The 16,122-nt window shown below is 36.3% G+C and overlaps 1 protein-coding gene across 4 annotated transcripts in view; it reads right to left on the bottom strand.

The window, feature by feature from the left end:
• LOC106872974 (primary cilium assembly protein FAM149B1) overlaps positions 1-16,122 on the bottom strand; it is a 128,169-nt gene that overhangs the window by 24,159 nt on the left and 87,888 nt on the right. For all 4 annotated transcript variants that reach the window (XM_052967988.1, XM_052967990.1, XM_052967992.1 and 1 more), the window contains 5 exons: positions 15,407-15,499; positions 12,606-12,738; positions 8,780-8,922; positions 4,514-4,663; positions 507-677 (listed from right to left, as the gene is read on the bottom strand). In XM_052967988.1, coding sequence (XP_052823948.1) covers positions 507-677; positions 4,514-4,663; positions 8,780-8,922; positions 12,606-12,738; positions 15,407-15,499 — 690 coding nt within the window. The remainder of the gene's footprint in view (positions 1-506; positions 678-4,513; positions 4,664-8,779; positions 8,923-12,605; positions 12,739-15,406; positions 15,500-16,122) is intronic.

Genomic DNA, 16,122 nt, shown 5'->3' with positions numbered 1-16,122 from the left:
GTTGTGATGCATGTGCCTCGTGTACCCTTATCAGACGGGTAGTCATGATGGGTATACTGGGCTTCGTATATTTTACCCCAGTGTCACTTTGATAGTATGCACTGCTTTCTCACTCAATAATAATGGTTTCATTTTTGGCACAAGGCCAGCAGTTTCGGGGGAAGGGGTAAGTCAATTACATTGATCCCAGTGTTCAACTGGTACTTATTTTATCAATCATGAAAGGACAACAGGCAAAGTCAACCTTGGTGGAATTTGAACTCAGAACAAATAGATGAATGAAATGCCACTAAATATTTCGCCTGGCATGCTAATGATTCTGTCAGCTCTCTGCCTCAATAATGATGATGATAATAAATACTTAAAAAGGCACCAGACTCAAAAAGGGTTTACATACTTAATGAGTAACAACTATTTAAGGACACATAGTATTTAATAGATAACTATCTTATTGGTGATGATGATGATGATGATGATGATGATGGGGATGATAATATTATACTAACCTCTCTGGATAGTCTATTGCAATGATCTCCTCGACATTTCCATCTTTTTCAATTATTTCCTCAAAAGCATCAATTTGGTTTGATTGTGTGCTGCTGGTATCTCTTGGTGATCCACTGTATGTCTGAGACTGTGATTTGAGCCGTTCTGCAGATTTACCAGTGATATTCAACCTTTGGATTAAATAGAGAAGAAATTAATAGTTGACATAGAAAGAATGTAACCCCTGGTTAGTGCCCTGACTGATCATATCTATGACCACAAAAATTCCAGCCATGAGCATTCTTTTTCTAGGGGATTGTATATCTAGAACTAAGTTATCCAATGCATTATTGCACTTTCAAATTGGTAGCATGTAATCTGATCAAGATTTGGTTACTATTTCTAGCAAGTTGAACAACCACATAAATGCACCATCAGCATTTTGTTGAAGTCGGAGTTGTAATAGTTCTGTTACATACTTTGCTTTTAATTGCAGTCATTTCCACGTCAGTAATCATCATTGCGTGGATATCTTACTTGAAGTAAGGGAGTCAACAATAAAATGTATTCGGTATACTGTATAGTAGCTTAGACTACAAAGAACCACTAATAAAGTATATAATAAATAAATTCTTACACACACACACACATACTAAAGCTGTTGTCCACTTGGTGTTGAACACTTGTTAACAAAGAATGGGCTGCTGTACACCAGGCCACATCCAACCAATTCATCACCATAAAATGGATCTGAACTTAAAATGTCAGGCAGACCAAGAGAAATTTGTGTACTGTCTTCTGGCACAGAACATTATTAGATGGCTTAACCTATCACTGACAGCTAGGTAAATTGGGAGAATGAAAAGTGAAGTGTTCTGCCCCGAACACCAAAATGCTAGCAATGAATTCAAACTCATGGCCAAGTATTTCAATACCTTATCCTCTCAGATTTCTTAGAGCATTGCTAATACACCCTACAATTTTGTAAATACAACATACAGTCTATTGATTACATGTTGAGATTTGTAATGAGGATTCTAAGGAGTCTCTTTGCTCAATGTAAAATCAGAATCTCCATCAGCAAACACACTAGCAACATGTTTTTGAGTGGCAGCTCACCTACTGTACTTTCTTGTATAGGTGAGACATTTAATACAAAATGTTAAGGTCCAAATTAGGAATTAGCATTATATTTGAGAGTTTAATGGCTGGTGAAATGGTAGAATTGTTAGACCCTAGAACAAACTGGTTTGTGGTATTTAATTATGATACCTTAGGTTTTGTATTCAAACACTGCTGAGGAAAACTTTACTTTTCATCCTTTCAGGGATGTGGCTGATTTAATCAACTAATCCTGCCCCCTACAAATACCAGGCTTTGTGCCTAAGTTAGAAACAATTATACTTGAGAGTAATTATAAAAATAAAATATAGGATGAAATTTATTACTGATTTTGGATACAAAATGTAGGGGTGGCATTATATTCAGGATTACATTGTACCTGAATAAATGGGGTGTCTAAAGACAAACTAGAATACTGGTTAATTTAAAATGAAACTGAATGTTGTATGTCTATATCACTGGAGCAAAGGATCTGTGAGTTTCTCTTATTCCTTCAGTCAGCTATCTGTATCATAGGTCTACTGATTATTATGTATTTTTAATGGGTCATTATATATCTCATTTAATAATAATAATAATAATAATAATAATAATAATAAAAATACTTTCTACTATAGGCACAAGGTCTGAAATTAGGGAGAGGGGGATAGTTGATTACATTGACCCCAGTATTCAAATGGTTGGTCTGAGGCTATAGTAGAAACACTTGTCCAAAGTGTCACCCAATGGGACTGAGCCTGGAACCATGTGGTTGGGAAGCAAGCTTCTTACCACACAGCCACACCCAATAAAATTTTATCTGCCAGTCATCTTTTTGCAGTGAGTGGATGATAACAAAATCATAGTGGTGGAGACGTTTCTGGTGACCAACCATGGTTGACATAAAGCTTCACATCCAGAAATATGAGTCTCATATTCAGTATGGCAGTTCTCTTGGCCAAACAATATACAAGTAAACTGAAAAAAGATAAAAGTGAAATACGACATACATATAATGTAGTTTATTTATAATAAATTTAGGGCTTCATACTTTATTCAAGTATGTCACATCTGTTTGACAGACATACCACTTCAGTCAAACTCCCCGACCGACACTGTTCTCAACCAAGGACCGTGCATCAGCTGTGTTGACACCCATCAAGGTGCTCAACATGCAGGCACATGGCCTAGTGGTTAGGCTAATCACTTACATCAACCTCAGTGCGCAACTGGTACTTATTTCATTGATCCTGAATGGATGAAAGGTAAAGCTGACCTTGGCGGAATTTGAAGTCAAAACGTAAAGATGGACAAAATGCCACAAAGCATTTCATAATCCTTTCTTATTTTGGCATATAGCCAGCAAATTTAAGGCATGGTGAAGTCAATTACATTGACCCCAGTGCGCAACTGGTACTTTTTTCATCAACTACAAAAGCATGAAAGGCAAAGTGAACCTCGGCAGAATTTGAACTCAGAACAAAAAGATGGATGAAAACCAACTAAACATTTTGTCCATAATAATAATAATAATAATAATAATAATAATGATTTCAAATTTTGGGAGAGGGGATGAGTCAATTACATTGGCCTCATTGTTCAACTGGTACTTATTTTATTGACCCTGAAAGGACGAAAGGCAAAGTTGACCCTCAGCGGAATTTGAACTCAGAATGTCAAGGTAAACAAAATGCTGCTAAGCATTTCACCTGGCATGCTAACGATTCTGCCAGCTCGCTGCCTTCTCAATAATAATAAAGTATAAAATCATAAAGTTTATAAAGGACAGGAACTTTTAGTTTGTTAGTTAAAAGTGAAGCTTTTGATGAGAATGAGGAGAAGGAGGATGAGGACCTTTGTTGGTTCTCACATACTGGTGACATTAATGTAGAGACATTGACCTACAGTTATCCCTCCATAGGTCAAAATCTGCAACAAAAATATCATTGGGGAGGAAATTCCAGAGGGATGCTGTTGTGAGGGAGAAGAATGATTAGGAAAAGAGATAAATGCAGACAAAGTAGGAGTGTTGTATAATCAAGATACAGAGGTGTTGGACGATAGCTGGTCTGGGTGGATGAGGTATACAGCTAATTGGTTCAGTGAAGTCAAAGTAGCAGCAGAAAAGGTTACACAGATGAAAAGGTGTTAGTGAATGTGTGTTTGTCAGATGGTTTTCTTTTTGAGTGTGGCATAGCAGCATTAGTGAGCCATAAATGTGAGAAGTGCTTGCACTGTGAGTCTTAATGAACCATAAATGCGGGCTGTACCCATTTATTTAGAACTGTGAGTGTGAAGAGATCCAGCTAAATACCACAAAACATTTGCTCTCTGCTCTACCTATTATTCTCATCCAATACTCCACAACTATAAGGCATTTTGTCTAGTGCTCTATTGATTTTGCTAATCTCCCACTCTCATAGTAATAATAACAATAACTTCTAAGAAAACACACAAGGACAGAAATTTATGGAAAAGAGTTAGTCAATTAAATTGTCGACAGTTTTTGACTGGTAATTCATTTAATCAATCCAGGAAAGATGAAAGACAAGTTAAATCTGGAAGGCTTTGAACTCAGAGCAAAAAAGCTGGAACAAATATTGCAAGGCATGCTGTACAACATGGATATGATTATAATATAACAATTGTTTCTAATTTAAGGACAAGGCCACGAGTTTTGAGGGTATAGAGTTAGTCAGTAACATTAATTCTCAGTACTTGATCGGTACTTAATTTCATTGATCCTAAGAATGAAAGATAAAGTTGATCTCAAATACAGCAAAATATTTATTCCAATGCACAAACGAGTCTGTCAGCTTGCTGTCCTATGACTGACTATCACTAATCCCTGTAAACAACAGTAATACTAATGATTTCTAATTTTAAAAATGATGATATAATGATGTAAATATAAAAGTTAACTTACAACTGAAGATCTGAGTCAAGAGGTGTGAAACTATTGGAAAAAGACTGGTCATCTTCAATGAGATGGGCAGTAGATGTTGCATGGTAAGGCAGGCGTGGTACAGCATCATATCCTTGCTCCTCAGATGGAAATATTTGTTGACCAAGTACTCTGAAAAACGAAAAATGCACATGTCAGAAGAAATAGCATACATACATACATACAGACAGACAGACGTGCCAGTGGCATGTAAAAAGCACCATTCGAGCGTGGTCGTTGCCAGTGTCACCTGACTGGCTCCCACGCCAGTGGCATGCAAAAAGCACCATTCAAGCATGGTCGATGCCAGTACCACCGAACTGGCCCTCGTGCTGGTGGCACGTAAAAAGCACCCACTACACTCTTGGAATGGTTGGCATTAGGAAGGGCATCTAGCTGTAGAAACTTTGCCAGATCAGATTGCCAGTCCTCAGTTAAACCAGCATGGAAAAGGATGTTAAACAATAATGATGATGATGATTTTATATATATATATATATATATATCACTATCATCATTTAATGTCCACCTTCCATGCTGGCATGGGTGGGACAGTTTGACAAGAGCCGGCCAGACAGAAGCCTGCACGAGACTTCTGTAACTGTTTTGGCAGGATTTTTACAGCTAGATACCTTCCTAACACCAACCACTCAGCAGAGTGGACTTAGTGCTTTTTACATGGCTCAAGCACAGGCGAGGTCAATTTTGGCAAGGTTTTTACGACTGGATGCCCTTCTAAACCACCACTTTACAGTATGGACTGGGTGCTTTTAATTGGTGCCTGCACTGACAGGGTCAAGTACTTGCAAGACAAAAAAAAAATGTCTGTTGAGAGGGGAGGGGGCATTGGAGGAGGTGATCTTGTGGATGATGAAAGGTTATAGTGAGACAGAAAGAGGTGTCTTGCTGTAGAGGAGGTAGAGGGTTACCCGTCTGTGGAGAGAGAGAAAGATCAGGAAATACATGGTTACCCAACCTGAGGGAAGTGCAGGAGAAGGAGAGAGAGAGGGAGTGGGAGACAGCAGGGTGGCAAAGTGCCAAGCATACTCACATGGGATGGGGATCAGAATATAAACGGGATGGTTGAGTAAAGGAAGAGAGATATACAGATGGTGGCAAGTGCCAGGGTATACACTTGAGATTTGAATGTCAATATAAGTAGTAAGATATTGTGAAGGAAGTGTGATTAAAGAGAGTGGATGTGGGGAAGTGAGTGCCGAAAACCTGGGTATATATATATAGAGTCAGAGGGGCTACCGGATAGCAATGACACAGAGGAACAGGGCCGTGAGGATAGGATTGGGGAGTGAGAGCTAGGCATAGTGTATGAGGGAGGAAATGTGAGGAAGAGAAGAGATGTAGAGATATAGATTGGTTTGTTGGGGTCGGGTGTGTGAAAAGTTTTCTTGTTATATGTGGGTGGAACACACAAATCAGGGACTAGCAGAGAGCAATGATACAGTAGCACAGGGCCAAGAGGACAGAATTAGGGAGTAGGAGGTAAGGATAATGCATGATGTGGAAATGTGATGTAGAGACATAGTTTGGTTTGTTGTAGTAGAGTGTGTGAGAAGTTTTCTTGTTAAGTGTGGGTGAGACACACAGTGCTTCTAGAACTCAGTTTCACTGATGTGGGCAGGTCTTCTCAAGAACTTCATATTACCAGACATCTCAGTCCATTGTCATTTCCTCTGAGAGGCCCAACATCCTGAAACCGGTCCTTGTCACTTCATCCCACACCTTCCTGGGTCTCCCTCTTCTGCAGGTACCATCCACTTTCAGTGATCAGCACTTCTTTATGCAGCTGTCTTCATTCCTACACATCACATGTCCAAACCAATGTAGTCTTCTCTCTTATACCCAACTTTTCACTCAATACATTTGGACTTTATCATACATGTGCACTGATGTTGCACATCCAATGGAGCATATTACCTTTATTTCTCACCAGTCTGCATTCAGGGCCCATGTCTCACTACCATGGAGTATAGCCATTTGCACACAAGCATCATATAGTCTACCTTTCACTCTGAGAGAGTCCTTTTGTTGCCAACAGAGGTAATAGCTCTCTGAACTTTCTCCACCCAATTCTTATTCTAGAAACAATACTTTCAGAGCATCCTCCACGATTGGTATTATTCCTGAGAGAATAAAATGATGTAAAACAATGTAATTATCATCATCATTCTGCCCTTCTACCAACAGGTTGGAGGACCACATACCCCTCAAAATGTTCCATTTTTGGTATGGTTTCTATGGTTAGATGTCCTTCCTGATATCAGCTTCTTTACAGGAATATATTGGGTGTGTTTATCATGGCATGGATGTTACTGAAGTTACCTTGTGCCCAGCAAGGCCAAAGAGTCCTCCAAACTAGACACTACTCTATGATGTCTCAATATTCATCTGAGGCATCATGACCAAGAAAGTGAATAGAAGACGGATGACATAAGAAGGGTGAGTGTATGAAGGGAGTAAGAACATGATAGGGGAAAAGGTTAGGGTGAGCAGGTAGTAAGGAGTAATAGTAGAGATACTGATATGGTGAGATGTACAGAGTGAGGTACAATGGATAGGAAAGGTAGTGAGTAGGATGAAGGTGAGTAAGGAAAGGGTGAGTGATAGATTAGTGATGGAGAGATGAAAGGGCATCAAAGAGAAAGGAAGGAAGGAGATGGAGGCTTCCTATGGATATTAATCCTCCATCTAATATAGAAATGGCGATATTACACATCATATGCTCATATCACTGCAGTCCTCTCTCTTGTACACAACATCTGATTTTTCTTATGTCTGGATTTACTCTCAGCTCAACTGTGCCATGTAGTTCATGTGCACTAACATTACACATTCTGCAGAGCATGCTTGCTTCATTTCTTTCTAGTCTTCACAAACCATTTGGCAAAGAAGAGGGGGTTAGTTTTCCTCTGTCTTTTAGCTACTGTATGGTGGTTGCTGTTGAAGCTTTGTGGATAGAACTTTGACTCTAATGACAAATCTTCAACTTCATCAAGTACCACTCGAAGAGGAAGGCCTTAGGAGGAGAAAGAAAGAGATGCTGTCCTCCAGTAAATTTTATGAAAGAAGGGAGAAAGCAGTGAAATTGGCATGGTTAAATAGGTTTATTCTAATCATGCAGTTGTAGATTTGCAGAAAGAACAGGAAGGAAGGAATTTCTATTTTTCATGACAAGGTCTTGGGTTGCCTTGAATCACATTATGTAATTGCTCTTTGTATGTGGATTTGATAGAAGGAAACTGAAGAAACCTATCAAATGCATGCATGGATGTATGTATAGGTGTGTGTGTGTGTGTGTGTGTGTGTGTGTGTGTGTGTGTGTGTGTGTGTGTGTGCATGAGCATGTGAGTGCCTGTTTATATTTATACATTTCCAAACATTGCTGAACCACAAGCTGTGACTTTGTTGTTATTTCTTTTGTCAACAAATCATGTATTGACTTTGCATCATTGAAAAGATGGAGAATAAAAAAATCTCTGACTTGAAAAACAGGTCAGGGTTAAGGAAAGAAAGGCATCCAACCATGAAACAATAATTCTAAAATATACTAGTCAAACACAGTAAAACAGACGTAAAATTGAAGAAATGAAAACCTTTCTTGTAGTTTTGTTATTGTCTATTACCATTGGTATTTATTGTTATTTGTTTATGTGTTTTTGTTGTTATTGTTGATTTCATCTTTTTACTCAGAGGAAATCTTTTATTTTTGGTTCTTTTTCATCTTTTTGTATTTTTTTTTTGCTGCCCTTAATGTACTGAGCCTTTGAAGCCAATAAAAGTTTTATGAAAGTTTCTACTGTCATACCAGGTGCACTTCCATGGTCCTGACATGTGTACAGCATTATTTTTTGATGGGTGTAGAATTGTGTTTATATACTACATCAATAGCGTTTGTTTGTTGTTGCTGTTATATTAAAAACAGAAATTGTACAGACATTTCAAAGTCTCTCTCACTGAAATAAATACCAAACAGTGAGGTACAGTTTCCTTATGTAATCAGCAAGAGTTCTAAACAAATGAACAGTATTTGACTAACAATTCCACCCATCTGCTGCCAAATTCTTTTTTGGGCTATGGGAATATATTCTAAGCTATTTAATAAATGAAAGACAAATTTTCAAATGATGGTGCTCAAAACAACCAATTATATCACATCAATTAATTGATTGAGTAAAAAAGATGACAATGGTATTGAATTAATAAATGATTATAAAAAATGTTAATGAAAACCTGAGATGTGGGAATTGTAAGCTCCATTCTTCACACTCATGGTACATGTCAGATGAACCAATGGGTCTCTGTTGTTCATAGAGTATTTCATTGATTTCATTGAACAAAACTTGAATTTTACCAGCAGCTTTTTTTTCCGATTCCTTTGTGGAGAAGAGGCAAATGAATAAAAAGATGATAGAAAAATAGAAATACAATAAAAACAACAAAAGAAAAACCAATGAACAAACATAAAACAAACAAAAGTCAATTTAAATAAAATCTAATCTATCATTATAATAATTTTCATGGACAGAAACGGTAGGGTGTCAAACTAAAACATGTGTTATAGTTGTCTTAAATACTGCATGGTTTATTTTGTCTTCTACAGCACTCTGAGGACAATAAAATAAAGAGGAACCAGTCATATATCGGGTTGATTGAAGGAAATCAAATTATAATTTACTATCAGAAATTAGTAGAATCATAGACAGAATATCTTGCCATATTTAGTTTAGAACTTTTACTGTTTGACTTCAAATTCTTTTAGGTTCAATAAAATAATACAGAAATCAAGCATCAGTGTTAATATAATAATCTATACCCACTTGCTAAATATGTAGCCTTTTACCTATGTAAGACATGAACAATTATTTCATAATTACTTTTCTTTTCAAATAATTTGGCAGTGACTGGTAAGTTCCATAAGGCACTGAGTTGCTGGAGCACCACTGAAGACTTCCTCTTCATAGAGTGTCTGCTAGGAAGAACTTACATTTCTGTGAGTTACATTTGTGACAGGATTTGAATGCAACATTGCAAGTCTAGGAAACACTTCTCAATTATACAATATTCCTGCTCCTTGCAGTAATAAACCTCACCTGCTTATAGGTAATGTGGAACTTTTGAGTATTAAATGTCTTGGTTATAGACAAGATTGGTTGATGGAATATATGCTCTCAATTCTTCAGACAACAATCAAATAGATTTTCAACTGGGTTGTTATACTTTCCTTTTAAGTAAAACTTATGTTTACATGGCAACACTGGATACCATATAAAGACTATGTAAATTTACTAGCTAGAGACCAGTGAAAATGAATATGTTGGAATTTGAATAAGAGAGAGAGAGAGAGAGTTTGTGAATACATTCATTGCTGTAAAGTTTGAACCTCATTCAAATGGGAATTTTAGTTATGTAGTGGAGGTATGTGCATGGTTATCTTTATCTAATAATAAATAAAAATAAAGAAAATGGTTACCTAATAATAAAGTAATAATATTTACTGCCATTTCAGATACTGTAGGCTAAATACAGAAAAATTGTTCTCTGCTTTATCAAATGTTCTTGTTAAAAGAGAGAATGATACAGAACTCATGATAAATAAAATGAGATCACAATAAATACCAGCTGCTATGATCACAGTGCAAAAACATTTGGGTGGAACAAAAGTTCATACCAATTTTTTAGACTAAAATTCAAAAACAATATTTAGATAATTGTACATATCTTTATTCAACCATATATGTCCCATTTTGTTTCACTATCTTTCATCATCTTTGAAGCAGCTTCATGATCTCATCCTCTCAGAACTTAGCATCCTTTTGGATGATGAACTGTTGTAAATGGTTTTTACAGTCTTCCAAAGAATTGAAGTTTTTCACATTAAGAAAATTTTGTAGAGGTTGAAATATATGATAATCCAAAGGCATAAGGTTAGGTGAGTATGGTGGGTGTGGTGTGGTAAGAGATCTAAGCCAAGCTGTACCAATTTCTGATGATTCTGCAAGGAAACATGAGGTCTAGCATTGTCCTGAAGGAAGACGACACCATCTGATTGATTAATTCTTGACGTTGTACCTCTTTTAATAGATCAAACTGGGAACATTAATTATTCAAATTTAATGTCTGATTTTATGGAAGGAGCTTGAAATACACAATAGCCTTTCAATCCCACCAGATACAGAGTGTCATCTTTGGATACAGACTGGCTTCTGGAGAAATTAAAGGTGGTTAATTTTGTTTTCTCCAGGACCATTTTCACTCCATTTTGTTGTAAACAATCCATCTTTCTTTACCTATGATTGTTTTTTTCAAAAATGTGTAGTTTTTGTAACATTTGAACAGAGAATGTGGCCCTTTAAATGATTTTCATTAAATTATGAGGCACCCAAACATCACCTTAGATATGTAGAGTATTTCTGCAATGTCTTGTGTTGTGTGACCAGGATTACTTTTGATTAGCATTTTTGATTTGGTCATTATCAACATCTATAGGCCTACCAGAATTCTCCTGGTCTTCCAGGTCAAAATTTTCACTCCTATATCTAATGAACCACTTACAAATAATCCTCTTAGATATGGCACAATCTCCATAAACTTCACTTATTTTTTTTTTTGTCTGGACAGTGTTTTTTTCTTTCCTAAGATAAAGAGCATCAAATGATGAAAATGTATTCCATTTTCCTCCATTTTAAGTAGTAATGCAAAAACAATAGAAATAAACTACATACACAGTAATTGCATAGAAAGACATGTTAAAATACCACTGTTCAAAAAATATTTATGTCTATGCTTATGTCATATAGGAAATGAAACCATGTGTTTAAATGCCACCAACTGAAAAAAGGTATGAACTTTTGTTCTAATCCAATACATTCACTATATCTGATGTAGCAATGACTATAGAGAAAATATCTTCCCTATATTTGGTGTTGTGACTTTACAGAAAATATGATCAATGCTGCAGTGACATCACACATGCTCACTGTTGTGTTTGATACTGCTGTGACTATACAGAAAGTATGTTTCTTATATTTGATGGTGTCATGACTATATTGAAAGTATGTTCACAATGCTTAATGCTGTGGTGTCTATACAGAAAGTATATTCATTATGTTTGCTGGCAGGATGAGAATATAAAATGTATGTTTATTATCCTTGATTATGTGGTGGCTGTACAGAAAATGTGTTCAATATGTTTGATAGTGTGGTGACTATACAAGAACGTATTTTCGCTACTGTGATTGATGCAATGATAGCTATACAAGAAAATCTTCATTACGTTTGATATTATAGTGACTATACAGAAAGTATGTTCACTACTTTTGATACTGTGATGAATTTACAGAAAATGTGTTCACTCTGCTTGATACTGTGGTGACTATACAGAAAATTGTTGTCTATGATGTTACAGTGACAATGTTCATATTTGATATTGTAGTGATTGTACAGAAAGTATGTTTACTATGTTTTCTATGACAAGATGCTCTTCCTATCACAAAGCACCTACAGAGCGTACTGGAGTGCACATTTTATAGTGCCATCAGCACTAAAGAAGTTGTCCTGTGCAAAGAGGGCTAAAGGATTCCTTCTGCTTCGTGTCAGTTTTTTTGTTTTTCTTTGGTCTTTCTGAAAGAAGTAATCTGCAAAGTGAATTGCAGAGTATATATTCTATTATTGGCATTGTTTCTACAACTGAATGCCCTTTCTTCCACTAAATTGGAACACATGGGTGAGGCATGCTCTTCTGAATCATTGCGGATGATAGTAACTTTGAATAAAAACTGACTTGGACTGTGATATCTCAGCTGACCCATGCCAGCATGGAAAGCTGATATAAAAGGATGATAATGATGATGCAGTGTGTGTGTGTGTGTGTGTGTGTGTGTTTGAGTGTGCTACAGATGTCTCAACAAATTTTCTATCAAGCTACACAACAAGTTTTCTATCAAGTTATATTTATCTTCAGTGAAGAACTGGCAATAGCAAATATGATTAATTAATATCGCTAATTCTCCACACAAAGTAATATGCAAGCACACATGAAATATAAAAGTAAAATTACATCATTGCCCCAGAAAGGATCATCAACACTGCTTCTGTCTGTTGTGTTACCAGTTAAGGTGCGTGTAAAATTGTGAGAGCCTTCTTTCAGTGATACATTACTCAGGCTAGGGCTGGATTTCACCGACTGATACCTGTTAGGTGATGGTAAAACAAATGAATTACATTAATTTTACTTATCACTAAATGTGGAAATAAAATCTCCCATTTTTTTCGTTAAGTTATTTACTGCTGTAAAAAAAAAAAAAATGAAACAAAAACTGAAATGATACTGAGTTGGTGGAAACTGTGACTTTGTACTACTACTTTATGTTGTTAATTAGCATTTAAATAATTAAATAAAACAAAAATAATTTTAAAAAGTGAAAGTATAGCATTCCGGAAGATTGGGTCTTTGGTTTTTACTTGAGTCACATTCTAAGGAATGTGAAGAAGTACATTATTTACATTATTTACATTTGACAGATATTTGTCCTCATCTTGTTTGTTGTTAACACAATGTTTCGACTGATATACCCTCCAGCCTTCATCAGGTGTCTTGGGGAAATTTCGAACCTGGGTTCTCATTCCTAAGGTATTTTTCGATGTTATTATTATTATTCAGATCACTGCCTGGAATCGAACTCGGAATCTTGGGGTTAGTAGCCCATGCTCTTAACCACTACGCCATATGCCCATGGGCATATGGCCTAGTGGTTAAGAGTGCGGGCTACTAACCCTAAGATTCCGAGTTCGATTCCAGGCAGTGACCTGAATAATAATAATAATAACAATAATAACATCAAAAAATACCTTAGGAATGAGAACCCAGGTTCAAAATTTCCCCAAGACACCTGATGAAGGCTGGAGGGTATATCAGCCGAAACGTTGTGTTAACAACAAACAAGATGAGGACAAATATCTGTCAAATGTAAATAATGTAAATAATTCCTCATCTCTTAAATATAGAACTGTGATGTGAAGAAGGTCTGTTGTGAAAGGTGTTAAGCCCTTTTAATCTGAGAGAAAGATAATAGCTGTGAGTTAAGTTAGATACCTTGACTGGGTGTCAAAACTATATTACAAACCTGACTGTTAAGCAGATATGTACCACTCTATAGTGCAGATGTTACATTGAGTGTGTGTGTGTGTGTGTGTGGGGAGAAAGAGTATCTGAGAGAAAGAAGGAGAATATATGCACTAGGTATTATGACATTTATCTGTCTTCAGTTTGTCTTATAATATAGCTGTAACTCTTTTGTATTATCTATACAAAAACACATTTCAAAAATGTATATTGGTAGAGAAAATCGGCATTTATAAAACACAGACATTGTTGATTGTTGTCTTTGGTTTGTAAGCACTAAATTATCTTATTTCACAGCCAGTTCTTATAAAGCCATTCTCCCAATATAAGAACTATCCTCAACATCTTCTACATAGTACCACTCAGTTGTTCTCAAGTAATAATTAATGTTGGTTTTATTATAATTGCTATTTTATTTCATTTTACTTTAGTGCGACATGAAATATCTAGAAATTTGAAAAATTTTCTGTTAGACATGTTAAGAGGTTTTATCATCTTATCGTTATTATTGATTATGGAAAGATAGTGAGCTGGCAGAATCATTAGCATATCAAACAAAATGCTTAGCAGCATTTCTTCCAGCTATGTTTTGAGTACAACTCCCCCTGAAATCAACTTTGCTTTCCATCGTTTCAGGAATAATAAAGTACCAATCAAGTACTACAGCAAATGTAATCACCTACCCCACTCGAACCCAATCTCCTCCTGGAATTACTGACATCGTGTCTAAATTCGAAGCAATTATCAATAGTGTAATGGTGCAATACATTATTTCCTGAGTCCAAACCTTACCAAGGTCAACTTAGCCTTTCACCTTTCTGAAATAAATACCAGTGAATTGCTGAGGCTGAAATAATTCATTGTTTGCTTCCTCCAAGTGTGTAGTCTTTATTTATGTTAGAAATCATTATTAATAAGGTAGACAAGTGTTAGATATAAGAGAGCATTGCACTAAAGGCCCAATAGTATTTCATGTCATTGCTTTCCGTTCTAAGTTCAAATTTCATCAAAGTCGACTCTGCTTTTTATGCCTTTGGATGTTAATGAAATTATATACCGATCCCCTTAATACCCTGGGATCAATTTAATTAACTGATTCTTTCTACAGAATTTGTTGCCTGGTATTAGTGAAACTAAAGCACAGACATGAAAGAAAGACAGCAAAGCAGTTATTTCTAAAGAAAACTTTCCCTCATAAATGCAGCAGTATAATTTTTGGAGGAGGAAATGGATCATTATATACTGCCCTAAACACTTCACTATGAGGGTATATGAACTCAGAATGTAAAGCAATGCAAAGCAATGTTGCTAAATACTGCCTGTCAGCCAACCAATTCTGTCATAACACTGTTCTCATAATAATGATGATAATAATAAGAATCGTTTCTTTATAATTTTGATACAAGGCTAGCTTATTTTATCAACCTGAAAGAGCCAGAAGAAATGCTGCTAAACATCTTGTCTAATGCTCCAATGGTTCTTCCAGCTTGCTGCCTTAATAATGAAAATAAAAATAATAGTCGCGATAGTAATAATAATAGTCCTTTCTACTCTAGGCACAAGGCCGGAATGTTCTGAGGAAGGAGCTAGTTGATTACATCAATCTCAGTATTTAACTGGTACTTATTTTATTGACCCTGAAAAGATGAAAGGTAAAATCCAACTAGACAAGAACAGGTGATAAGTCAGTAGCAAGAAGAAAAATAAAGTAGGAGATAGAGGAGGAGGTACACTACCTGGACCCTTCTTCAAAATCTGGAGTCAGCTCTTGGTCTTCCTGCTGGTCTGGTGGTGGATGTTTTTCTAGCAGTGACCTAGATAAACCTTGTCTTGAAGAAAAATAGAACACAAATAAATAAAGGTCAATAGAGTTGTAATGAGAGAGAGAGAGTGTGTGTGTTGTTGTCTAGCCCCAGGTCCACTCTGACTGAGAAGATCAGTAGTACAAGTACAACTAGCATATACTATTGTTACATTATATGCTGGCTGTACAGTGCCAATAATATGGTCTGGTGACATGTATTGTGTTTTTTGTTAGGTGTTTTTTTTTAGATAACTAAGCTGTCACGATCAGATGACACCCTCACATTCTTGTCTCCATCACCTTTACCTTAGCAACATCCATGATGTGACAGTTGGAGGAAAAGAGAGTGGCACCAGTACCTGGCTGGTACTCATGTAAAGCCAAACAGACAGGAAAAATGCGTGCCTTGCTCATAGATACAATATGTTGCCTGGTCCAGGTCTCCATGGTTGTGAGGTGAGCACCCTGACCACTAGGTTCTGTGCCCCTTCACACATGACTATACCAATAATCAAAGGTATTGCAACTGACATAATCCTGTCCTTTCTTCAGACATAGTTTCAAAGTCTTCATCACCTGATGTATACCTTTTTTTATTTTAAGATGTGATTTAAGGGAGATTTGGTTACTATTTCTCTACATGGAAGT

This window comes from Octopus bimaculoides, chromosome 5 (genome assembly GCF_001194135.2).
Source record: "Octopus bimaculoides isolate UCB-OBI-ISO-001 chromosome 5, ASM119413v2, whole genome shotgun sequence".
Taxonomy (NCBI): domain Eukaryota; kingdom Metazoa; phylum Mollusca; class Cephalopoda; order Octopoda; family Octopodidae; genus Octopus; species Octopus bimaculoides.
The sequence above is the reverse complement of the archived record's forward strand: the minus strand, read 5'-3'. Positions and strand labels throughout refer to the sequence as shown.